This window comes from Ruditapes philippinarum, unplaced genomic scaffold (genome assembly GCF_026571515.1).
Source record: "Ruditapes philippinarum isolate M1 unplaced genomic scaffold, ASM2657151v2 ctg4437_1_1_1_1, whole genome shotgun sequence".
NCBI classification, from domain to species: domain Eukaryota; kingdom Metazoa; phylum Mollusca; class Bivalvia; order Venerida; family Veneridae; genus Ruditapes; species Ruditapes philippinarum.
The window spans coordinates 176325-202466 of NW_026861652.1; the positions used below are offsets into that span (position 1 = coordinate 176325).

The 26142-nt window shown below is 32.9% G+C and overlaps 2 protein-coding genes across 3 annotated transcripts; one reads left to right on the forward strand and one right to left on the reverse strand.

Moving 5' to 3' along the window:
- The first annotated feature begins 579 nt into the window (after nt 1-579).
- Nucleotides 580-12486, forward strand: LOC132716418 (uncharacterized). Of its 2 annotated transcripts, none has more exons than XM_060699691.1 (6): nt 580-1140; nt 5922-6127; nt 6771-6898; nt 8603-8826; nt 9370-10159; nt 10625-12486. In XM_060699691.1, exons 2-6 carry the CDS (start codon nt 5957-5959, stop codon nt 11595-11597), a joined length of 2286 nt encoding a protein of 761 aa, XP_060555674.1. In that variant the 5' UTR covers nt 580-1140; nt 5922-5956; the 3' UTR covers nt 11598-12486. The 2 variants fall into 2 exon arrangements, with proteins under 2 accessions (XP_060555674.1, XP_060555673.1); XM_060699690.1 differs by having other exon boundaries at nt 580-793.
- A 10049-nt stretch (nt 12487-22535) lies between these two features.
- Nucleotides 22536-25624, reverse strand: LOC132716424 (homeobox protein araucan-like). Its single transcript, XM_060699696.1, has 5 exons — nt 25342-25624; nt 24788-25036; nt 24361-24461; nt 23522-23775; nt 22536-23232 (listed from the first exon to the last, which is right to left on the reverse strand). Exons 2-5 carry the CDS (start codon nt 25031-25033, stop codon nt 22787-22789), a joined length of 1047 nt encoding a protein of 348 aa, XP_060555679.1. The 5' UTR covers nt 25034-25036; nt 25342-25624; the 3' UTR covers nt 22536-22786.
- Nucleotides 25625-26142: the final 518 nt, after the last annotated feature.

Here is a 26142-nt window from a genome sequence, read left to right on the forward strand (position 1 = left end):
CAAGTCTTGAAATAAAATGCCTCGATGGTTAATGTATTTAGTCTATGTACGGTATTATATATTTAAAAAATGGGACTCGAATCCCGTTCACCAATAACTCACACTAATGAAACCTTTACAAAATCTTGGCAAAATACTTTCCATTTTAAATACTTGTTAAAATATTACAATAATTGAAATTTATTTACTTTTTTAAATAGTCAAACTGACTTATAGAAATAGCTACATGTAAAGTCATTTATCAGCGACACAAATTAAAGTGAAATTTGTAACAAATCTTCACTCAAAATATTGACATTTTTCCACAATACAAAAGGAACAATTTGAGTAAAATGTATAATTTCCTTTTGTCATTTTAACAGTATTGACAATGTAAACATGCAATGTTTTCACTGTAAACAAATCTTTTAAAATTGTCCTCGGTCCTAACACAAAATCTTAAGCTTTTGAAATCACCACAAACTACCGTATTCAATGAAAACTATGCCTTTTTTAATATTCCACAATAAAAACTTTTGTTGGGCGCGCTCATTATACGTATTTAGATGTATGTATTCGTCCGTCATTATAAGACGGTCTTAAAAAGGATTTTTTTCTTTAAAAAAAATTCATTAAATATATATAGAAACAAACTTAACATCCGCTCACTCGCATGTTGCTAAGCTTTGAACTGAAAAGAGTTTTTTTTTCTTCACCGTGATAAGTAAAAAGCCTGAATGGTTTTCTCTTTTCGTTTTTACCATGATTATTTTGGATATACGAGGCGGTAGTACAAATCCTATTAAAGTTTAAGGTAAATGCATTTAATCTTTCACCTCGCTATGTAATTAAGCCGGTCGATATGTATTTCCCTATAGTTCCTTTAATGTAATTTGAAAGTTTTGAACTCTTCTGGTATACATTAGATAAAAACCTAAGATATTTATACACAACCGGACTCATTATGGTTTGGAGAATTGTACGTGTAATGTCAGTTATCTAGAAGGCTTGCTTACATAGAAAATAAAACAAACATTTGAAAAAATGACACGGAGGTAAAAAAAACAAAACGTTTTATTATAACACCTGTGACATAGTGAACGTGCCTCGTTGGTGTAAATCAAAGATGGAACTGTTTAGGATATAATTTGATTGAAAAATGTGAGTACATATTAACAGAATCTATAGTAACAGTGTACGAACTAAATAAACAATAAAGTTAAAAACACTCTTACTTTGATTCGTATACTTATATGCTTTAAGATCTAGAATTATTAAATCGTTTATAATGAAAGTCTTAGCTTAGATAGTGGTTGGACCTGACTTCTGATTTGTTTTTGTTGGGTCACGAGTCGCACCGCCACCTTAATAGTTATATGGCGACTTTCCAGTATTTTACTGGTTCAGGGAGATACCGGGTGCCCTGTCACTGTATGGTTCCTTTCGAATAGAGTACCAAAGTGGAGCTTTTTATGTGATGAGCTATACACCGTAAATTTGTGTACATTATACGTCAAAAACATAACCACAATATTTCCCATGATCATAATGATAATATAAAGAATGACAATGGAACCAGTTACTGCCGATATAAATATAAGCATTCTTTGGTCGTTGACTTCAAACCACTTGCCCCTCATCGCTGTGGGTTCGAATCCAGACAGGGACTTTGGATTCTTCTCTGTGAGGGAGCTAACCAACTACTGTTATTTCTCGGAACGGACGGTGGTTCTGTTCGTGACTAAGATAATGCACGGAAGGGTACCTGACGTCTTCCTTCGCCAGTAAAGGTGGAAAATCGCCAAATGACCTATACTGTGTCGGTACTGTGTTGGTTCGACGTAAAAGCCATAAAAATAATAATATAATGAGACTATTCTTCGTGTGTTGTGCCTTCGGCCTCAGATGGTTGCAAGACGTTAAGGTTGTCTTACAACTGGTGTTATGTGATCATCAAAATGTAATGCATTTTACCTTACATGAGATAACTGAGGATCTCATCTCGACAAAAAATAATAGATACTCCGAATACAGCTCATTGTCAAGTATTGAAACACTATTCGGTAAAAAAAGCAGCGAAAAGAAATTCCCATGGGTCTCTATACGAATAGTGCATCTCCTGTAATCTATTCGAAAGGATCCCTATAGGGTGTCCAGACACTCTTGTGCCGAAACTTGAGAAGAACCCCTGATGTTCCGTAGGCTAGATGAAAAGCTTTCTCACTTGAAAGGATCCAAAGTCGCCGAGGGGATTCGAACCCACAGCGATGAGGGCCGGGTAGGTGATTCAAAGTCAACGACCTTGACCATGGACAGCTCCTGACTATTCTTTCTGCAATAGGTTACGAACTCTATACATTGTATTTGGATGTTTAAACTTTCGGAAACCTTTAACTTATTCTCCATATTTTCCAGCTTGACCATCCGAGTTTCTAGTTTGTTAATGGACTTATACCCGGTTTGTCAACGGACTATCAAATGTTTTCGCTTGTCGACAATCAAATTTCCCTCTTGTCAACAGACATACATGTACATATTTCCCACTCGTAAACGGACAACTATGTTCCCCACCTGTTCGACAAAAACATATTCCTCGATTGTCAACTGACGCTCGTGAATGTTACCCACTTGTCAACGGAAACGTCGATGAAACGTTAACGTAAAGAAATAAGATAATCAGACGCACAGTTAAATGATTTGTTTTTAATTCGAGATTATATCGTTGGACAATATATTCAAACTATAAATATACATTTTAGTCAAAAATAGTAGATAGAAGACCAAGAACTATAGACCACATTGCTTCCATAGTGTTGGGCCATTTAACAACGTTGTACCCACGTTGTATGTACTTAAGGGCTGGTATGAGGTTAACAAACTGACTGTTCGATACAGCTCTAGTTTCAAATTGTCTGAAATTAAGTTCACTATCATAAACAAACATAATTAATTTTAATGAAAAAGTACTATACATTATATTATCTTAAAGAGTATAAACACAAACTTTCACTTATAACACCGTGTCCATCGATTCTACTTGAAATAAATTTTAATAGCGCGAGTTTTTTTTTTCTTCTTACAAGACTACTTATGTTCTTTTTATCGAAGATTAAATCTTTAAAAGAGGAACTATCATAAACATAAAAAGCGAAAATCGGCGTTGACATAACTATGGTTGAAATTTGTCTATCTAATGCACAAGTAGCTTACAATATTCGATAATTTTGAGTACCCTGATCCTTAAGTAAACATTCACGTCTATTCTATTATCGAATCTTTATTCAAGATTTAAACTTACGATATGTAAAGAAAACGACACATTGATGAGCCAGTATTTGCAAGTAGGTATAAAAATACTTGTAAATTAAGAGAATAGGAAGTACGGTTGTGATTTATACCCGCGTCTTCACCTATATAGACGTGAACGGCTTGTTAGTTTAAAGGCACATTATGCCTCAGAAATGCTTTCATATTTATTTCTTAAAATCTTTTTTATTTTTTATGCAGGGTTATATTTTCCAAAACAATTATCCATCTTTTTTTGGCAATAAGCACAGTTCTAGCGATTTAGTATTTTAATATGCTGGTCAAAAATACTACTTTGTTTACATTTTGCTCTTGCTACTTTTTATGACCAATATATTCATATTTAGCACTACCTTCTTTATTTGATAAGCGTCTAACATGCTTTTAAACTCATATTTGCCATTTTTACAGAATGAAATATTTATTCATTTCTGAGGCATAATGTGCCTTTAAAGAATTGTGGCTCGGTTTATACCTGTCATACCTATCTTATGTTTTAAATACATGTTATCATGTATTAATTGAGTATGTCTTGAGATAAATAAAAAGAATATTTTTTAGTATTTGAACTATGATTATATTAACGACGGGAAAACGAAATGATACTTCAAGCAAGTACATGTACTCGAGTATCAATTTTATTATTATAAATTGATATTCGGGCGTTCGATCGAGCACTTGATTAACCGCTTACTCGTTGCCAATTCCTAGTTTAAACGTTTTTGTTTTCATTCCACTGGCTAAAAGTCTTGTTGGAACCATTCTCAGAGTCCGTTCTCTGGACTTAGCCAGTACAAGTGCCACATGGGGAAACATGGTTATGACCGACCCTCAATAGTGCTTGAACCCATAATTCCTGGATAAAGAGGCAGATACCTGACACACTAGACCATGCCCTCCTAACTGACTGCACACGGTGTTTAAACCTTGTAGTACTAATTTATAAAAGCTTAAATGTGGACCTACATTTGTTAATTACAATAACTTTATTGAAAAAAAGAAATAAAAAAGGATTTATTATATCAAATATGTTGCAATATAGTTTTATAACAGAATATATTTTTGCACAACCGCTAATCCACCCTTAAAAATTTGTGTGTTGAAATTGAAACAAAAGCGCAGTAAGTGACTAGTCGCTCCTTTTGTTAATTTGTTCAGGTTTAACGCTAAATGGGTGCATATTTGAAATAGATACACTGCATTTGGAAAAAACGGATTAACTTGCTGTTCTTTTTACGCAATGTCTGTGTGATTGCTCAATTATGAAATGTGACACGAAAAAAGTATATTTGTGAAATGTGACACTAATTGCTTTAATTATTTGTGACCTGATACGACATTGTCAGTTCACACTTTTGTAATAATTACAAATGAAGTGCACTTTCTACCATGTTTTTCCTCGGCATCTGATTCGAACCCGGGCGACCTTTGCAGACTAAGATCCAGCACATGTACGTGACGTGTGATCATGGTCTGCATTCTAAGCTATTCAGTCGGTACTTACTTTAAAATTTCCCCTAAAAATAATGAATGGTTTTGTCCAGATTGAAAAATGGACAAGTCTATTTAAGATATTTAGAGTAGCCTGGGTTAAATATCTAATCTTTTGAATGCAAGTGTTTGATTTATTGGTCCAATTTGTCAACCAATTATTTGCGATAAAAATAGATATACTTGTTACCATTAACTAAGACGAAGATTGCGTGCGACGGATTCTTTGCATTCTTTATGTATGTATGGAATAATTAAACAGTTTTAAAACCAAGTTTAAATGTACATGGTCTCTAGTTAAAATAGTTAAGTTAAGATCGTCGCGTTCCCATTTTCATGGTCCTTCAAGGGCGCATGAACTGTCATTTAAATTAAATATACTTTATAATTATATGAACTTCGTTTTCCTTCACCATTTCACCATATCTAAGGACAGCTTCTGTTATCATGCAAAAACGCTTAAATTACATGCGCATTCTATTAATACAAATTCCCCAATTATTAGAAATTCACCAATACACGTTAACTTGCATGTCCTTGCAAAAATATAATTTTGCTATTATACTTTAACACTTCTTTAAACTCTGATGGATGGAATCCCACATCTAATGAGTAAGTTGCATACTCCTGTCTCAAAAATTCTTAATTTTAAGAAAGCATTACCTTCTCTAGGTTTCAGTTGACATAAAGCGGAAACGTTACCGTGAATAAAATTCCGTTGCGGATGATTTACAGACGACGAGCTATATGCCTCGCACCGCTCCCTTAAGCTAGTTTTTTCCTTAAATTGTCAGTTTAGACTACTTGATTAGTGTTGATGAGTGTATAATTAAGACTTACTAGTATAGCTAATTATAAACTTATTTAAGAAAAACCATATAGTTCGCCAAAGGAGAAGAATTCTATAAGACTTGTCTTTCATTCTCATCCTTTTCCATTGTGTAAAATGTTTTGTTTGTTATATATTTGTATGTATGTACATTATATATACTTTCGGGAATAAATATGTTTAAACTAACTTGCATGTCCATGCAAAAATATAATTTGCTATAATATTTTAACACTTCGTACTCTGATGGGAATTTATATGATAAGTGATACTCCTGTTCTAAATATAATTTTAGAAAGCATTTCTCTATTTTCAGTTTCGAATAAAGTGAAACCCGTTCCGTGGAATAAAATGTCGTCTGCGGATGATGCAGACGACGAGCGTGAAAGCGCCGCACCGACTCCCGTACAAGACTGGGTGGATCCAAAATGTCTGAAGTTTACAATATTCATAGTGTTGCCTAATGATGAAGTGTGTACAATGCGGGATCTACTGTCAGGAATCACTGTTGATCAACTCAAGGTAATACAACCACCATGCATACGTTCGTGAAAATCCGGCATTTTCCGACATTTCCCGCCATTTTCCGTTTGTTATTAAGATGAAATAAGTGTTTATATGACCAGGAGCAATAAGGAAATCTTGGCAATTTTCAAAACAATTTTTTAATAAAATCAAATTAAATCATTTAAACTTCGGAATATTCCCTGATTTTCCGTGGCATAAAATTATGAAATAAACGTCGATGAAAATACCTAGATCAAACAAAAGTTTTATCAACTCATGCTGTTGTTTTTACATTGATACCGATAGTGGAGAATTCGTTCGTGTTTATACCTTTTATGCAGTTTTTTTTATTCTAAATCCAACGAAAACAAAAATTCATTTTATTACTCTCAATGGTTCGCGACTTCCAAAAATCTATATTTTTTCATTTCCTAAGATGTGTATTCAGTCCAAACTTTAATTTTTGATATTGTTATTTATTACGTTTAGATTTTATCTTGCAAATGTATAATTGTTATTATTAAAGTGGGAATGTCTACAACGGGCATATTTTTCATTACTTTTTTGCAAATATTGATAAAAACAATAGAACAATTCACTTTAAACAAAAAATCAGTCAATCAATTTATTAACAAATCAATCAAAATTATCATTTAAGTGTCGTTTGGAGCTACATTCAGGCGTACCAGCTCAGATCTACACTCTGGTCTACCCAGACGGAGGGGAACTAGCCGAGGAACTGAGACTGGTTGTCAGGGAAACCATTCTTGATGGATATCTTCTTAAGTAAGTTTTGTATATACATGTAATATTACTTGATACGGAAAAACAACTTATAATCAGTAAAACACAAATTATCAATTTATTTCTTTGAATGGTATTAAAATGTGTCGAGTGAAGGTTTAAAGGTATCTCCTTACTTGTTGTTAGATTTTGCACCATTTGTTTCCTTTGTTGAAAATACTGAACATTGTCGGTGCTAGAGGACATGACATTTGCATACTTTTCATTTAACCCCAAGAAAAGAATCAATCATAGGAATCTACAATTGATACTTCGTTGTTTTAGAGGTATCTTCTTCATTCAGAATGTTCCGTGTTTCCCGGTTATTTTTTCTGGTCCTTCGCAATCTTTGATTTCAATGTTTTGTGTTGAAAATAAAAAGATTGCTTAATTCGGTGCTAGGGGGCTTGAGAAAAATACAGCAATTTTCATTGTTAGTCAATGACAGACTTTAAAGTTGACACTTCAGTTTTTCAGAAGGACCTTTCTCTATAACAAGTAGAGAAACTGATAGCGAACAATATGGATTCTGATCAGACTGGTTCCATGCTGGTCGCAAACCCACTATGTTGGTTTTGTCATGACGCCGCTCATTTGTATTTCTTACATAGATCAACGCGGACACTTAAAGCAGAGAACTATGCCAAAAAAATTAATAAATGTACCAAAATATATTGAAAACTCGTATTTTTGACATTTCTTGGTCCGATTTGAGCAATAAGCGTTTCAACGCTTTTCAATTTTGGATCATTTTTCACAACTGGAATAATTATTATGGAAAAACGGAGTGAGCGAATGATCTATAAATTTGTACACACGTTACTTATATAGACTTTCATCAAATTTCCAGTTCCGGCATATCAAAAAACCTCAGTGGAGTCCCTTTTCTTTGTTTTCTATGTTTTCGTCCCCAAATATTTCGTAACAGACCAAATGCAATATATAAAGTAGGGTATACCAGGCCATTATAATAGATTAGAATTCATGACATAAAATCAGTTATACAACTGACCTGCTGAGAAGAAGGTTAAGGAAAATATAAAACTACATTTTTTTATAAATATGTTAAGTTTAAATAGATAAATAGATAAAAGGTATAGATACTCCCATGTCTTAATTTATCCGTCTTTGTAACAGATATAAGACTTAACTTATTTAAATATAAAAAAGAAAAGGTTTCACTCAAAGAGGTATTATCTTGAATATACATTTCAAAAGTAAACTATGAGAGGTTTAAGAGGTGTATTTTAAAGCTTTATACTTTTTTGATAATCAATATCATAATATCCTACCAGAGTCCAAGGTTAGACATAGATTTTAAAAGCTCAAACTCAGATATCAGGTATTTGATTGGTCAAAAAAACCATGAAAAACCTTAGATCTGAGAAAGATCTAAAACCTTAAGGCCAGGCCTTCTTTTACTCGCCTTCTTTGCAGGACTCAACGTATAAGTAATGCCTGTAAAATAGATTGCTTTTCTTTATTATTTTTTCTTATATATACTATTGAAATTTGCTTTACAAATTGAACGGTATGCGCGTGTTTATATTTTTTTTTCAAGAATGCATATCAATGATAAATTGGAATCCCTATTATTTTTCTCACCTTGTTTTATTAACAACGGCTTTAAAGATTTCGTTTATGCATTTTTATAACTTTTTATAACACTTACTTTACACATTGAACGATACTCTCGTGTCATTCCAGAATGCGTATCCATGACAACTGGGAATCACTGTACATAACCGTATCCCGGAACTGCATAGAACAAGTATACCACAGTGGTGGGGTTCACCTTAAAGGAAATATTGTCATCAGTGAAACCGACTGTGACCGTTATGAAAGCACCGTAAGGGAGAGAGGAACCATTGCTTTATTCATCGCGTCTTTCCTGGGTCTTCAGAGGATGGCGAACATGCTACTTTCTGTTGGTATGGATATTTTAAAGTCTCCTGGAGCTGCATGCCTCCAGATGAGCCAAAACATTTCAAGAGAATCAACTTTTAGAAAAATGAACTAAGATTTTAATAAAAGTAAAAATACGCACAATTCAAGTAAAGATTTAGATGTTGTATGCAATTAATGTCTGATTTTTTAGTATTTATCACCATATATATATACAGCGTGACTAACGCAGTAAGGGCTATTTTTGCATATTTTTTATAGTTATTTAGTAATTTACCTGGATTACACGTGTCATTTGCAATGTGAAAATTACTTTTTTGTTCACCTGACAATATTTATTTTCATTTTTTTACGAAAATAAGCGTAAATCTGGAGGCGTGCTACTTTAAGAACGAAATCAGTCACGCATGCGCATTGGTTATTATACTTAAATATACATCTTAACACATCATGAACATAGTGTTGCGATGACTTCCCTTTCTATATTCTAAGTAAGCAAAACTCGAGTCTACAATCATATTTGATGACATTTGCTTCATGTCAATACTAGTATATTTTCGTTTATTCAGGAGTGCACGTGAATTCTACAACCTTATTCGGGAGAACGCCATTGCATGCAGCAGTGGCAAAAGACCACGTGGTCATGGCAGAGTTCCTTATTAGTAAAGGGGCTTCAATTCAGAAGGCCGACTGTTACGGAATAGTCCCCATTGACCTTGCAAAACAAATGTCTTCCAGTTTATGTTTTCGCAAACTTCGTTTAATGCAATTAAACTTTCGGGGAAGTTCTGGTAGCGCAAATGCAATCAAGAAGTCTAAACTTATTGTGAAAATAGACACAAATACTGAGTCTACTAAACAGGATACTTACCATCCTGATAGAACTCAGTCAAAACTGTCACAGTACTCGGACGGAAGCTCACTTCCGGTCGGTCAAGACACTGCTCAACACATATCCAGGAAGCATTTATCATCCAGCGCACCTGTTAGTGTTCATACTCGCCGTGGTCTGACGTCACGTGAAAGAACGCGGTCTTCTCTTAGCAATTTTACTACGGGTAAACTACCACAAAATCGACGTAATGTTAAATGGAAAGATACTAAAACTGAGTACACGTACTGTAAGCATTTACATTCTCATCAGAATGGCCTCAGCGCAGTGGAAGAAACTGTAAAGGTTAAACCTATGAGATTGGCTCATCCTAAAACAATGATCAAATATTCAAACATTGCCAACCAAGAGGCGTTAAAAGCTAAAGCATTGAACGGGGAAGAAAACCCTAATGAAGACAAAACGAATGACAAGCCGGCCGAAGACGACAAGAAACTTACGCACGTCATGAAATATTCAAAAGAAAGGTGAGTTGCATACATGGATACCTAGTTATATACATACAAGTATATTAAAGCATACTGAGTAGTCTGTCAATTAAAGATCTGTTTCAGTTGACGCTTTCTTTGATTCCTTTTGCCACTATATTAACAGTTGATCCGAGCCACAAGAAAAACATTTTCATATTACATAATTGACCTTCTAAGCTACGTAACAATAAATATTTTGTCCGTTTATATAAGTTTGTACCCGCTAATATGTTCTATTCTGTTTTTCCTCTTTCTCTAAGGATGGTATAATATGTATTTAGAACAATACGTTATCCTTGTGGAAGGTCAATGTGTCAGACATTTTATGGCTTTTTAATTTGGACATTTGTGGTGGAGCATTTGGTTAGAATAATCTATTTACCATAATTATGATTGATACTTGCTTTAAGATTGTCTTTGGTTTTATATTTAACATCAGTTATAATGTTGTTGTTTTTACAGACTTAACTACTTTAAGAAGCTGGCGACACCAAGAGATGATTATGTACCGATGAAGGACCGCAAGAAGTTTACATCTTCCCAAAATGATGCTGAAGTCAGTGTTGCATTTAAAAACTGGTTGAAAAAGAAAACTGCTGAAATTGAAGCTGCCGAGGATACGTCATCATCTGGAGAGTACTTTAATCAAAGTGAATCAGAGGACGATAGAATGTATGAGTTTAACAAACGAGTAAGAAAGAAAAACAGGGACGCCGTCAGGTTTGCAAGAAGTATAACACCAGGAAACAGACCGCTGTTGGATGTAATGGAATTTGGAAGCACTCAATACGGTGACGGGAGAAATCCGCCAGCAGATTTGAATATTGGTGCATATAAAGAATGGCGGACAAAGAAGCGAGGTTACTTGATAGATATGCCTAAAACTAAGAGAGCAAATGATGTTTTACTGGAAAAGAGACGGCTTGAAGAAAAACGACAGAAGCTTTTGTTGACGGCAATATCGTATGATGAATGGATGGACCACGCCGAAGAGAGGAAAATGTTAATCAAACAAATTCTGAAGGCGGACAAGGACGAAATGAGAAAGTTAGAAGAAGATAAACTCAAATACAGGCAAAGAAAGTTCTCCTATGATACATGGAAAGAGAAAATGTCTAAAAGAGATCAAGAGGATAAGAAGAGAAAAGACTTTCAGAAGAAATACGAGGCAGAGAGGATGAGAGAGAAACTACAGAACGGGACTACGACTGTACCGTTCGATGATTGGTTAAAGAAGAAACGTTTAGCAATGTCAAAAGAACAAAATGTAGAAAATAATAGTAAAGATAAAAGTGCTGCAGTGGTCAGATTTGATGAGAGCGTTCGACAACAGTCAGACGCGGTTGAACAGGAAGCTCGTTTAAATAACTGGATGTTAAGAAAAAACGAAAACGAGGGTGTAGATGACGCTTATATCATTGGTGAAAAGTCTTAACGGTGAAATTAATATATACTGAGTACTTTCTGAAAATACGTTCAATTTATAGAAATGGCTTATTTGCTCGTTGGATCATTAATGAATAAAAAGGTCACTGACATTATAAGAAAAAGTATTATTATCATAGTTATACTACATGTAGTTTGCTTCAAATTTCATTCTATGTTGTGACATAAAAGATGGATATCTGAAATGTATCTTCTTTCGGCCAATATCAAAAATAGTTTAGGTATTCCATTCACTTATTGCTCAAGAGATGTTTATTTAGAAGGCGGCTGAGAGCCATTGTTTTTTTTTTCACTTGTTCATATAGACGCTTATTAGATATTTATTTAGAAAGCGGCGGGTTGCCAGTGATTTCTTTTTTTGCGGGAATTCATATAGACGCTTATATATAAAAGAAGTGCTAAGGTTTAAATGAGCTAATAATTTATGCATGCATATCCTTTGTACGTATCGAGCGCGAATGACAAATGCTTTTTGGCCATTTACAAGGTGTTTTTATTTGTAATATGTTTCGAACTATTCTAGTGGCAATAAAATAATATATTAAGTAGTTAAATAACCCATTTTAGTCTCTTTTTAGCAGATAGATAACATTATGTATACACCTTGACACTAGTATGTGATCCATTTAATTTACATATCATTACAGCAAACAAGATATGTTAACATGTATTGTATATTTGAAGAATTCTTATGCAAATTAATATCGTTATCTTTTCATTCAACATAATGAGACCCCCATGTATCATATTCAAGATTTAAGTATCAACAATGTACGTATGACGAGATTCTGACAGGTTTGTACTGAAACCAATGCGCCGGTCACATGACACCGACCAAATTTCGTACAAAATCTGACGAGGTGTCTAAATTAGCAATAAACCACATTGAAACTAATAAAGGAGATTTATTTCGCTTAGTGAGAGATATTGTTACGATTTTAATGTGTTATTTTAGCCGAACCATCGCTTGCTAGGGCTTAAATATGTAAATAGTTTCTTATCGCCAGATCGCCATGCCAAAATTCGTAAAATTGCCAGATATGATCTAAATATTATAATTCACTGACATCTATTCTCCATTTTTCATTGCACGGGTGTCCGACGGGTGGAGTACCGTAATCAATCTTGCAAAATTAATTAGGAAAGTTGGTAGAAGACGAGAAACATTAATTTATTGTTAATATCTCGGGGCTTCATTCTAGCAAACAATACCACACCTTTGTAAACACTGCTAAACGTAATCATGTGCAATCAAAACGCATTTAATTAATCATGAAACAAGCGTCTATGTGCTAGGAATGTCACGTGCTAATCGTTTTGATTAATATTGACTTCCGGGAAAGCGCAACCGGAAATGACATGAAAAGAGAACGCTTCTACCATTGCAAGAGCATTTAGGTTTGTTTTATTTAGACTACAAAAGATGCTGTACGAATCTAGGTTCTGATAATGACGTAATTATATTTACGTATAATTTGCGTTCTATTTTTTCCAAGTTTATCTTTAGAACAAGGCGATGTATGTCCGTGTGGTGAATTAGCTTCATGTATTCCAAATTACATAATTGCAATATGAAAAGTAATACAATTAATACAACTGAAGGCAAAAGTCACTGGTGCAGAGTAACACAACATTCTGACATGTATAGACTGTCGTCTGCAATGAATAGACTGTCGTCTGCTAGTAAATAAGTAAAAAATGTTCTTGTCCGAAATTGCCCCGTAAATAACTTTACATACGATGCAAAACCATCGAAGAAATGGTGATAGAGCTTTTATATTACTATATGCTAAAATCAAATCTGAAAATATGGATTTGCTTTCCCGCAATACGCCTAAAACTAACTATATATTCACTATTCACGTTTCTGAATTAGCTTTGTCATTTTGTGATATATAAACATTTCAACCTTGCTCCCGGTAAACAGGACTAGCTAGTTTAATTTATTCAAAATGATTGTTTATTATTGGTGATACAATGTAATTATCTACCGAGATCGTATTTAAATACAATGCCATCGGATTCTGTAAGTTTACACTTGTTTTACATTAATCCATAATAAAACTCATTTTATTATGACCGTTTTCAGAAACCTTATCATTTTGCAGTTTCTTTATAAATAAGATTCTCTAATCAGATTACAAAATTTATTACCTTAAAATGTTATAATCGTGATACAGCGTGTTTTATACAGTCGCGATTTGCACGATGACACCGGTTTGGTTTACATATGTAAAGAAATTAATTGTTCAATTACCACGTCGCCGTGGGAGATAGGCCACTATGACCCGCAACAGTTCCCGTTCCTGTTCATAGCAGTAACTTGCTTTGAAATTTAAATCGCAAACAAAATTTTTAACATGTCTAAGATCTATACTTGTCTACATTCATTCTGTTTATCAAATACGTGAACATATTTTTTTCATTTTATTTTAAAAATATTTTATGGTGTATTAAAAAGACTCGCGTTCTGTTGAATTTTGAGAATATTTTTCCTTGAATGAAATTCAAAAGTAAATACACTACAAATTACAGTCTTATACCATTCAGCTCTTGATAAATACCGGGAAAACAAGAAGAAAAAACAACAATAACAACAACAACATAAACATAGAAAAAATCTTGAATTTTTGCATGTCTCAAAAAAGAAGAAAAATAAGAAGAAAAACATATATGCATCTATGTTTTTGTTTTGTTTTGATTTTTATACAGAAAATGTTCAATAAATGCTTTACAATTTCCTGGAAACAAAAGAGCGAAATAAAAATATTTGCTATGACTGGTAAAAAAAACTCTAAGAAATAAATAGCCCAAAGCACTTTAATCATTCTCAAGAAGATTCAATGAAAATAAATATATTCAAAAAAGAATGTTTTTCGTGCAAAGGTTTTTACTTAAATCTAAATATTTTTCTTATAAATAAATCAAAACAATACTATGTTAACAAAGCAAAGTGTTTTGGAGCACAGTATATGTATAAAAGAACATGCATAAAGTATATACAATTGTTATTGAACAATGAAACATCGGTTCAAGCCTGTTGTGTTACAGAAGATTCCACACGGAAAATTGACACCAAACCTGTCATTTTTCTCTATAAAAGTATAATTTAAAATTATCTGGATAAGATGTGACATTCAATATCATTAAAATGATCATATCCAACACGAATCTACAATGTTAGACACATCGTGTGAAATTTCACCCCACCCACATTTCGTTTTGCAGAGCGATGTGAAGTTATCGTTAAAAAGCCTATAATCCACTATGATATATGACTTCTTTATGGAAATAAGTTAAAACTTGCAGCTTGGACAAAAGAAAAATGGTTGCACAGATTTTGAGCTTTTCATTCCATAAAAATGATTAATGATTTTCGATTTTGCTCACATGCGCAAATATGAACCGTACATGGAAAGCCAACACTAGTTAATTTCTCTACAGAGAGGGTCGAGTTCGTATCTGGCAAGAAATAATTACCCCCCGACTCTTAAGTGTTGTCACACCACATTAGATACCTTATTAATATTGACGTTAATATATCCAGTGTACATTTTGTTGTTTTAGCAAATTGGAACTTTAAAATCATAAATATGAAACGTTAAGTTTCGAATGTTGATAGGGGTGGTGTCGTCTGGGGATATCGTCTTTCATAACTAGGCTTGATAGAACTAAATTGTTGGTTTGTTTTCACGGCCCGTGAGTCTTCTTATGTATGAGGAAATTTTCCAAATTTTGCCCAAGTAATCCAGACATTGTCATTTGAAGGAACTGTTTTTTTTTATTATTCATTATGTAATTCCTTGATGTTTATGAGTAGGAAGTGAGCATTGTTTTCGTTGTTAGTTTTTTATACGAAACTACAAAACTAACTTTTGCTAGCTTTGTGTGTATGTGTGACTCTCCAAAAGGAGGTTTAAAAACAGAAATTCAGACAATGACAGCTGCCATAAAACTAACTAGTAAAGGTATTAGAATGAACGTTATAAATAATTGTAATGTACGGCAGATTCTTTTTGGGGCATTTGCAAAATTATCAATGGGTAGATATTAACTCGCGGATTTTTTAAAGTGTTGTTCATCTTCATATTCAATAATTCTGAATGTGATGTTGGTTTTGGGATATAAATGGATACCAAAAATTTGTAAGAATAATATGCTTGCAAACTACGATTATATTTTATTTTAATGTCCGTCATATCTCATTGAATAATGCAGGGCAACACGTTTGTAGCGTGTATAAGAGTTTCCGAAATATCAAGAATTGCGTTTTCAGCCACACTGAACTAAAATAAAATTGCTCATTTTGAGGTTTATTTATCCTTGCATCCATGTCTGAAATTGAATATCTTAATTCTAATTTCATGTTTATTCGCAATGTTTTGTTGTTACTTGATGCGAGTAAACATTTTGGTTGCTGAGTAGTGGGCAATGAAAAATACCTAAGTACATATAAGTCAATAAGTGTGAGTGATCTGTAAGTAGCAGTGATTTGTTGATTGTTGAATAAGGATTTGAAAATCAGCCAATGGCGTATCATTATTTTTGCATTACAAGTTCACGAATCTACATTAAAACTCACTAAAGAACTATATATGGCCGGCGAAAATTTATCAGTTTATCAGATTATGACAACATAAATTAACAAAATACATATAAAATAAATAAAAAAACATTATGGAAATTAAAAAAAATATGAAGACCGAAAATGTTTAACCAATTGCGAACATTCCGATTCTGAACATGTTTTGCTTATACGCACGACATGAAAAAAGGGGTGAATTTTTAAGTTCACCAGATGAGTATAATTTTGAAAGCATCTTCACGCTAAGTACACGCCCGCTGATGTTTGTTGAGAATATAATCATCAACTAGATTAATATGGATAATGTGTTGCCGCAAAGAGATTTATTTATATTTCAATGAATAGTATTCCATACAGAGGGTTCCGCATATCTCACCGAAGTCGCGTTTTGGACAAATCTAAACAACGAAGCGCAAAGATCGTCTGGCGCCGAACCCCCGACGTTAACATCTTACCGCTACTTCGAACCCAACAAAAATTCAACAAATATGTGAATGCCTAATACGGCCAATGAACAAATTGAAAACATAACTCCATCAAAAAGGGATAACGAGTTAATTCTATTTAAGAAAGTTTGTCAGTTTGTATACGAGGGTGATTGATGGGGAGTTACAGCGCGCAGATTTATTTTAATGTGATTAAACCATTTTGACAAATGTAGCTTGAACATAATTGAGCCGCGTCACGACAAAACCAACATAGTGGGTTTGCGACGAGCATGGATCCAGACCAGCCTGCGCCTCCGCGCAGTCTGATCAGAATCCATGCTGTTCGCTATCAGTTTCTCTACTTATAATAGGGTTTGTAAGCGAACAGCATGGATCCTGATCAGACTGCGCGGATGCGCAGGCTGGTCTGGATCCATGCTGGTCGCAAACCCATTATGTTGGTTTGCTCATATTAAATAGGCCGTATTCAATCATATATTCCGTTGATGCTAAAGTTTGTGAGGCGTGTTCAGGCAAGATGATATGCTGGCGTATGCCGGTATAATCCAGGAAAATCTTTGTTAATTTTATTATTATTGTTTTCTGTTATTGTTGTAATTTTTATCAAAAATATACATTACAATACAAATAACTTCATGGCAAATGAAACATTATTACACTGTTTAAAGCAAAACATATATAGTGCATGCATTTATAAAGATGAAATAAGGTATGACAAAAAATAACAATACTATTTCTTGAAAGGTCTTATGTTATTAGGAAAATTGCAGGTTGCACAACATATTAAATGTGATTATAAATATAAAGCGTCATCCAGATACATTTTGCATCATTAATAATAATAATTATAATAATAATAATAATAATAATAATAATAATAATAATAATAATAATAATAATAATAATTATAATAATAATAATAATAATAATGATAATGATAATGATAATGATAATAATGATAATAATAATAATAATAATAATAATAATAATAATATGATACATTGTAATAATAATAAATATTTCGATGAATTAAAAAGGATCCGAAGATTATATTAAAACATGTAAACTGGTGATAATTTACATATTTCAGAAGTTCTTTTTATTTCCTCAAAATGAACCATTATTGATATCAGATAAATGGTCCTGATCACACTGTGACTCGAACCCATTATCTTTGTTTGAGGAGCCGAATACTACCCATTATATCCTTGCTATATATATATTCTCTTGCTATATTTTCTCTTACAATAATTGAATAGAAGAATGTGTAAAATACTAGTATTGGTTTATAAATATCTGAATTATTGTGAATATTATTATGAGTAATTAATAAGCGAGAATAATAATGGTCATGTTATGATCTAAAATTATTTTACACCGCATCATCTAGATATTGGCGTAAAAATATAGAAAATAGAAGATATTGTATGAGTGAAGATTTTATACTGCTTTTATTGAACGGGTTGAATAAAAAAAATAAGATGCTACCCTCTGGCTGTAGGTAACTCGGATTTTTAAGTTATATGTCACCATTTTCTTTTGATCTTTCAAAACATGTTCCGGTTGAAGGTTTGACTCTATCGGAAATGAAGTTATTTTCCAGAATCTCTCATATTTTTCTGGTAACACTTTTTCCCCATTAATAACGATATTTTTACGTTTCGTTATTTATCGAGTAGAAAAAGGTTTTTTTTTTCCGTTTTAAATCAGATAATCTTTTTTCGAAATTATTTCATGAGAACACTTCACTTTAACTTCATTCAAGGCTTGCATAGAACTCTCTTGTTTGCATTGCTTTTTTTTGGTTAAAAAATAGGGCTATAACGGCTGCTTATTGGATAATACAAAACTTCTCTGCACAGATTGCCACAAAATACATGTATATGGCGCTGACCACCGTACTGTGTAAGGGCCAATGTCTTCAAACTATATGAAGTCAGTGGGAGGTAGTAAGTAACTGGTGCACGCACAAGTTTATGTCGCCTTGTAGACCGTTAACATTTTTCTGCGGTTGTTGACGATGGTCCATTCATATTGTTATTTTACGTGCAGAATGTGACATTTTGACTTTGTTTTCAGTGCCGTTTCTGGCAAAATATTGGGACGGCTGTCGACGCCCTTGTCGCCCCTGTTACGACGCCACTGATACGACGCGCACTGCATTAAAATCAAATCAAGATGGTGAATATCAAAATCGTAATTGAATGATATGAAGCAATTAACATAATGTAATTATTATTATATATCAAACATCAAATATGACTTTCTGAAAGATATCGTTTGTGGTACAAAACAACAAAGAGTCCTTTCCTTGTTTTTGGTTATTACAATGATGTATGTTTGAAAAACAATTGCTAGAATAATATTATTATAATTTATTGACACGTGTACAGGCGTTAATTTGATCCTAATAATTGTCCTATATTTTTGTAGAGCATATTGTTTAGTCATTCCATTGAGACTGGTTAAAAACTATTCCATTTTTTGAAGTGGTCACATGACAGTCGTACATCCAGACGAACTATATCCAAAATGGCGCCAATGAACAGAATCAATGACTCTTATTTATCTTGTTAACAATTTATTATCTTTTTAGCTTGGTGTGAAATAGCTGTAATTGATTTCAAGTGATTTACAAAATATACAAGCATATCGATAACAAAATAGTTTCCCAGTGAGGAGAACCTTGTAACGCATTTTTCACGCAATCCTCGTCTCTTGCCTTTTTCGAGTGGCAAATTTACAAAATTTGATCAGGGAATGTTCAACTCAATTCTTAAACGATACAAACCCGTATGTCAACGCGCGACTGTTTATGACAAGGGATACACATTTATTTGCCAAAAGACACAACAATGTTTTTGTTCCAGCACGCACTAACTTTTATGAAGATGTATTCCTACGCGGAGATTAGGCGAGTTAATGGAAAAGCCCCGAGTTGAGTGGATCTTTTTTACAAACTTTAGAAAAGTTTAAAATAACAATCAAATTTCAACTTACAAACAGGATTAGCAGACAAATAAACAAATCTAGTGTCGTGTGTATTCAGGATTTTCTCTCATATCAAAGTCTGATATCGATAAGCCATGTATAATTCGCAAGTTTTGCCTTTTACATTTTTTGATTGATCGTTTAGATACTAATTCCACGGGGCTATTGAAACGTGTTTCTGTGAGAAAACTGTTCGAGAAGTGGTCATTCATTATTGAAAAGTAGAAAAATAAGATAAAGTGATGTATTTATTTATAGTTTTATCGCTCGAAATTGTCGTCTGCTGCGATCCTCCTTTTTTCCCTTCATTTTTTTTTGTCCTGGTAAAAAACTGCTGTATCACCGGTTCGCAAAAAATAGCGAGGTAATAAAAAAAGGTCAAGGCCGCGAAATTTAAATCAGTGAATAGCTTTAAAACTAGGTAAGTAAAATTAATAAGCGAAAAATCGAGTGACTCATTGTTTTATAACAGAGATCCTTGTTTTTATAATACGTTAAAAATCCTGCTATATTGATTAGTAATGCAATTGATAATGAATTTGTTCGTTTGTAGCAAAACTGTTCCAAGCGGAATCTATTTTAAATATATATGTAGACCTAAGTCTTTAATTACATTTAAAAGCACATAAGAAAGAGATAATAATGGACGCCGGCATGAGAAAAAGGACCCTTAACATCACAAACTTTTTTTTACTTGACATATTGAATTCTTAAAGAAATTCAATGCTATAGCTCTTGAAATAGATAAAAAAATCTTTTGAAATTTTCTTATTGTTACTTATTCGCAGTTATTTTCAACATTTCGAGGGTAGTTCACTTCTTTATTTTTAACGTCAATGACTACGTTAACGTCTTTTGACGTCATTTGTAAAATGATGTTAAGTATCCTTTTCTTATGCCGGCGGTCTTTATGTTTTTGTGTCATACTCACTCGAAATAATATATCTATGAAAGACTGTTTTTTCTTAATCACTATTTTACATAATTATACATTTGTTACAAATTAAACTTATTTAGTATTACTCTAATATTTCCAGCTTTACTACAAAATTCCTTTTATATTGGTTCCAGTATCATAGATATCATTAAAACGAAAAGTTATGCGAAGATATTGAGAAATACACGAAAGGTTATCTTTTTCGTGAAATAAATTCAAATTTACATGCACGTGTAATGTCTTATTTTACTTAAACATAGTGCTAGAGACTACATGGATTTTTATTGGTTTAGAATAATATTTATTTCTTCTTCCATATTTTCAAACAAAATTTAAATCCAAGTTTGAATAGAAAGCTTAAAGATTAGTAAAACCCACTCCTGGACTTTTATTGTATCACAGTCTTTTAGATGATTTTTTTTAAGAATGCAAAGAGGTTTATTGTAAAATTTTATTTAGATTGTTTGGTTTGTAATCTTTAAATTTTCTTGGGTTGGTTCCATATTTCGTAATACATAGTCCAATTCTTAAAGTTTCACAGAATAATCGTTATTCTTATAATTATTATGACCATTTGTACTTTTTTATTTACTTTTTTTTTCATGTGACGATAGTAATTGTTGTCTTAATAATTGTATGTAACGAGATACTGTATATACATAAAATAAACTATTTTCTTCGTTTCCCGACTATTTTCTTATTATTTTATCCATATTTATGGAGTCACCTTACATGTTTAAACGGTTGCTAAAGACTTCGGCTGTTGGCCTTAAAAACATTCTTAAAACACCCCGTTATAAAGGAGTGTTTAATTTGTAGTAAAGTCGTCCGCATCTCAACCGAAGCGTCGTCATTGCGAACCCTGCTCGAATAACTTTTTTTCCATACAACACCTGAATAAATAAATCAAGAAAAGCGTACTGGAATGGGTTTTTTTGCACTGAAATGATTTGCAAATTCTAGGGGATTTGTTTAAAGTCAAATCAAACAGAAGAAATTCATACCAAATACTCCGTCGTCGGATAAGATTTGTTTATATCTGTACCCGTGTTCTTTGGATTTTACAAGAACATTACTGATGTATCAAGAACAATTCCAAGAATCTCTTCAAATACATCGTACATTTTATCAAAGCAATATCACCAGTTCCTGCTTCTATTTTTTGTCCTGTTACAGTGCATTGTTATTTTAGAATTGTAGGACATAAACGTACAAGACAAGAAAGGCTTTCCCCTCCTTGCTAATCCATATTCATGTACACAGACATTCTAGCATTCTATTTTTAAAAGTGAAGCAAACTTAAAGGGACTTATATTATTACTTCTTTTTTTTTTACTTGCCGGAACTAAAAAATAATGTTTTCGAGGTTTTTTTATTCGATGTTAGTCTATGAAAATGATTTGTTAGCAAAAGTTCAGATCATTCGTGCACTCCATTTTACCATGATTATCATTTTTTATTATGCAAAATTGTCTAAAAGTAAAAGCGTTTAAATACTTTTCACTCAAATCTGGTTAAGTATCGCACTCAATATCAGTTTTCAATTTAATCCTGAGTGCATTTCTTTTTTCATGTGCCTACAGTTGATCAATGGAGAAAAATATCAAAATTTAAGTTTTTAGGCTTTTTAGACCTTTAACATTAATGATAGTAATATTTCAGTGGAGGAGGAAAGTATGAACATATATTTTTCAAGCCCTGTAGATTAGTTGTGTAACTCTGTTTCTTTTATCTATGGTGGCTGAATTATGTTATGTCGTTTTTTGGTCACGTTGTCGTATTTTTGTGTTTTCGCCTAGTCACCACCGAAGCAAAAATACGACATGGCGCAAATCAGCCACTATACTTATCACAATGATGGACTAGTGACCTGAACAACCAAGCTTTATAATTTTCAGGAAATGATGCAAAGAAAACAAGCATACTATATTCATTTTAAAGTTATTTATTATTTGTTAATATGCATACACAGGCGACAATAATATTAACACAGGGTCTACCTATGCATGTGTATTTAAATAACATAAATTCCTCTAATGAATATTTTTGGAAGACACACTTTTATATACATATGTATAAATATGCACCTTACTTTATTAAAATAACAATAAAAGCAAATCAGGACTGAGGTAGCTTTATGGCATGTTTTTTAAACAATTCGGACACGATTTAACATTTTCATAGAGAAAAAATTAATAATAAAACCTAACATGAAATCATCTTAACATTTCAGCAATTGACCATATTTTCGGCTTGTTTTGAATTTTGTCTGCGGTTAAAGTCGTTGTTTTCGTTGTACAATTACTAGCAGTAGTTTGAAATTCTTCTACACTTTCTTTGTTGGTATTCGTAAGTTCTTTTACAGGTTTTTCGTTTTCAATCATATTATTAACAGTTACAGACTCATTTTTACTAAAATACGATGGACTTGTTGTTTCCGGTGATGAATTTCTGTCAAGACATTGGTCTACTCTTCCATCTGGAGAAAACAAACGCTGTGTGCACGTTTTCCTGGAAATGTGGTCACGTGGTGACTGTTCCTCGCCGTCTGAGATATCAGAATGTTCCGAATGAGATTTTGAAATATTCAAGTAATTTGTCGCGCTCTCAGAATCAGAGTCGGTAAGAATACTGGAAGAACTCATATTGCGGAGGCTTGAATCTGAAATTAAACGTACAAATTTGTTAAAATCTGATAATAACATTCATAGACTAATTTCTACGGAAAACAAAATTGGGGATGTTGTTATTGCTTTTTTTAAAGAATGACTTAAGTTGATTTCTCTGTTGTAGATCATTATTATTCCATCTTTCCTCGTATAAAAATAACACTGAAGAAACGTTTAAGAAACTAGTACACTATCAAGTTTCAGTTTAACATATATGTTGTATTTAATATTTTTTGTTCCTTTTAAGTGACTATGTTGGAAAAATAAATGTGTTTCACTCACCATCAACATCAATGTCTGAAAGATCAATATCCTTGTCATCAATCTTCGATTCCTTCTTCAGCCGTCTTCTGGCATTGGCAAACCACGTGGAAACTTGGGTCAAGGTCATTTGAGAAATGATTGCCAACATGACCTTTTCACCTTTTGTAGGATATGGGTTCTTGCGATGTTGATACAGCCAGGCTTTCAAGGGGCCAGTGGATTCCCTGTTGGTATTCTTTCTACGTGCTCCATTAATATCGAAGCCAGGGTACCTGAAAATGGCAATAAATTATTAACAGATACGAAACTTAAATAGTTCTGAGTAAATCAAATACCCTTTCTGTGATTTTGTGAAAAACATGGAAACAAAAGTTTCGATAATAAACGGATCTTACAGCTTATGTTTCTTTTCGACTTTTTTTATTGTTTTGAATCATTGGCCCTTAGCTTTCTACTACCAAAGCGACCAGTGCACTGAACAGTTAGCTATTCAGTCAGTACCGTACATAGCACATACATTTATTTTGATTTTTTTTTCTAAATATAACGAATCGTTTCGTCCAGATCTAGATTGAAAGATGCATAAGCCTATTTAAGCTATTTAGCATGGTACAATGTTATACTCAATATAGAGAAAAACAGCCCAGTTTTTTTCAAAATAAATGATTTTTTACAACGAACTTAACCCAACGACATGTATTCAAATTAACATTTTCTAATGTTTAGAAGTTGATACATGTCGATATTGATATCATTTCTGCAAACGGAATATATACCAAAGAAAAGAATTTTTGAAAAAAGTCAAAATGCATATATTTTATGAAAGGAAAATTCAAAAGAGAATATAATATGCTTACATGGCGCCATACGGATGAGAAGACATAACTTGTTCCATGTAGTATGACGGAACGGTTGGTGATGCCATAGAAACCCTGTGCATCTGATTTTCTGTTGGATACTGCAATGAAATGGAACACAAATATAACAACAGGAACAACAACAATAATTGACAAGTAATATTTGTTATATAGTTTTACAACCGTTTTTATATTCGGTTTGCTTGGCATCATAAGCACGTGTAACGAGCATAGCATAAGCATTCAAATTGATATCAGTTGTGACAATTATTATTATTCAGAAAACGTTTATTTCTAGTTTTATTGGTATAATTTCCAACATTTAAGTCACAAATATGAATAAATACACGTGCACAAACAAAATACATTATTACAGCCTATTGTCAATAATGGCTATATTAAGGAACCTAAAAGCGCATGTACTCACTGTAGGAAAGAACGCTGATCCGCTGCGATCACCGACAATACTTCCGGTAGAGAGTTTAGGAGACGCTTGACTGTACACGGTCTCTGGAAGACTTGGAACACGTGAAAGATACGCTGGCACACCTGATTGCAGTTGGCACGAGCATATTGTTCTTCCGGTCAATGGATCCGCTAATACCGGGTGTCCGGTATTACAGCATCGGGTAGTCTGGGACGAGGTGAAGAAATTTGGAGAAATTGGCTTCATTTCCTAGAAAGCAGACGAGATCGATTATTTATTTGTTATCGTTTTAATCAAATAGGCAAATTAAAAGATTCTCTATATAAAATGCTACATTCCATGAGACGCTAGTTGCTGTTTCCCAGCAAATTTATGGTAGAAAAGACCGATAATTTCCTTTCGGAGGTCAACATCAACCAATGCAACCGTATTTATACAAGCCTTTCTTTTCTTTAATAAAGCAACTCAAAAAGCGACAAGTTAGTAATTCACTGTAAAATAAACAATAAACTTGTTTTGAATATGCACTAAAAATAGTCTAAAATGAAGCTTACTTTGATAGTTATATCCCTTCTAATAATCCAATTGAATTCACTTGAGGAATATAAAAAATTATTTATCCAAGTAGTTCATATGAATACGTATTTAACTTTGTATCGTCTATCAGTTTAATGTCAGTTTATATATTCCGTCCATTTGCGGTGATATTTAAGTCAATTTCATTATCCCTGAAATCTGATTGGATGTCGCCTTATCAAAACGCATCCACCCGATCTCTGACTTTATCACCGGTAAATCACCGCGAAGTACTAGCCCCGCCCCCGGCGCAATCAGGTAAGGAACATGTTCTCTAATATCAGATAAGGAATCTAACGTTCTTAACAAAAACAAATGAAACAAACACACCCGTATATTTATAATAATGAAATAATGACTTCTCCCCGTGGCGTTCAGCAAACAAATACGGACACGGGGAGCAGTAATTTATTTTGAAAACTTAAATTGCATTTATCGATGTAAAGTTAATGGCTTAAGGGTGGTTGTTGTGTTTTGATTTGAATCTTAAAAAACAGATATCACAGAAAATGAAAACAACAAATGATATTATTTTCAATTTTGACAGATAATTATTAACCGCTAATAAGTTTAATATTTCCATTGTTTTCGATTAGAATAATAAAAGTCATGACACGTGCTCATAAATATGCTATAATTAATGAACATAATACTGTCACACTTATACGATGCTAATTAGGCAAGTTCCTGTATTTATATTTTGTCAAATTCATGAAATATATAATAAAATTTAATATTTGATATATTTCGAATTTAAGGAGTAATTTTTCTTGGATTTT

Coding starts and splice junctions, on each gene's coding strand:
- LOC132716418 (XM_060699691.1), top strand. CDS start 5,957: ATGTCGTCTGCGGATGATGCAGACGACGAGCGTGAAAGCGCCGCACCG. Junction 6,899..8,602: donor CTTGATGGATATCTTCTTAA/GTAAGTTTTGTA, acceptor GTGTCATTCCAG/AATGCGTATCCATGACAACT. Junction 8,827..9,369: donor GAACATGCTACTTTCTGTTG/GTATGGATATTT, acceptor TCGTTTATTCAG/GAGTGCACGTGAATTCTACA.
- LOC132716424 (XM_060699696.1), bottom strand. CDS start 25,033: ATGAAGCCAATTTCTCCAAATTTCTTCACCTCGTCCCAGACTACCCGA. Junction 23,776..24,360: donor TCTCATCCGTATGGCGCCAT/GTAAGCATATTA, acceptor TGCCATTTTCAG/GTACCCTGGCTTCGATATTA. Junction 23,233..23,521: donor TTCAGACATTGATGTTGATG/GTGAGTGAAACA, acceptor GTTTAATTTCAG/ATTCAAGCCTCCGCAATATG.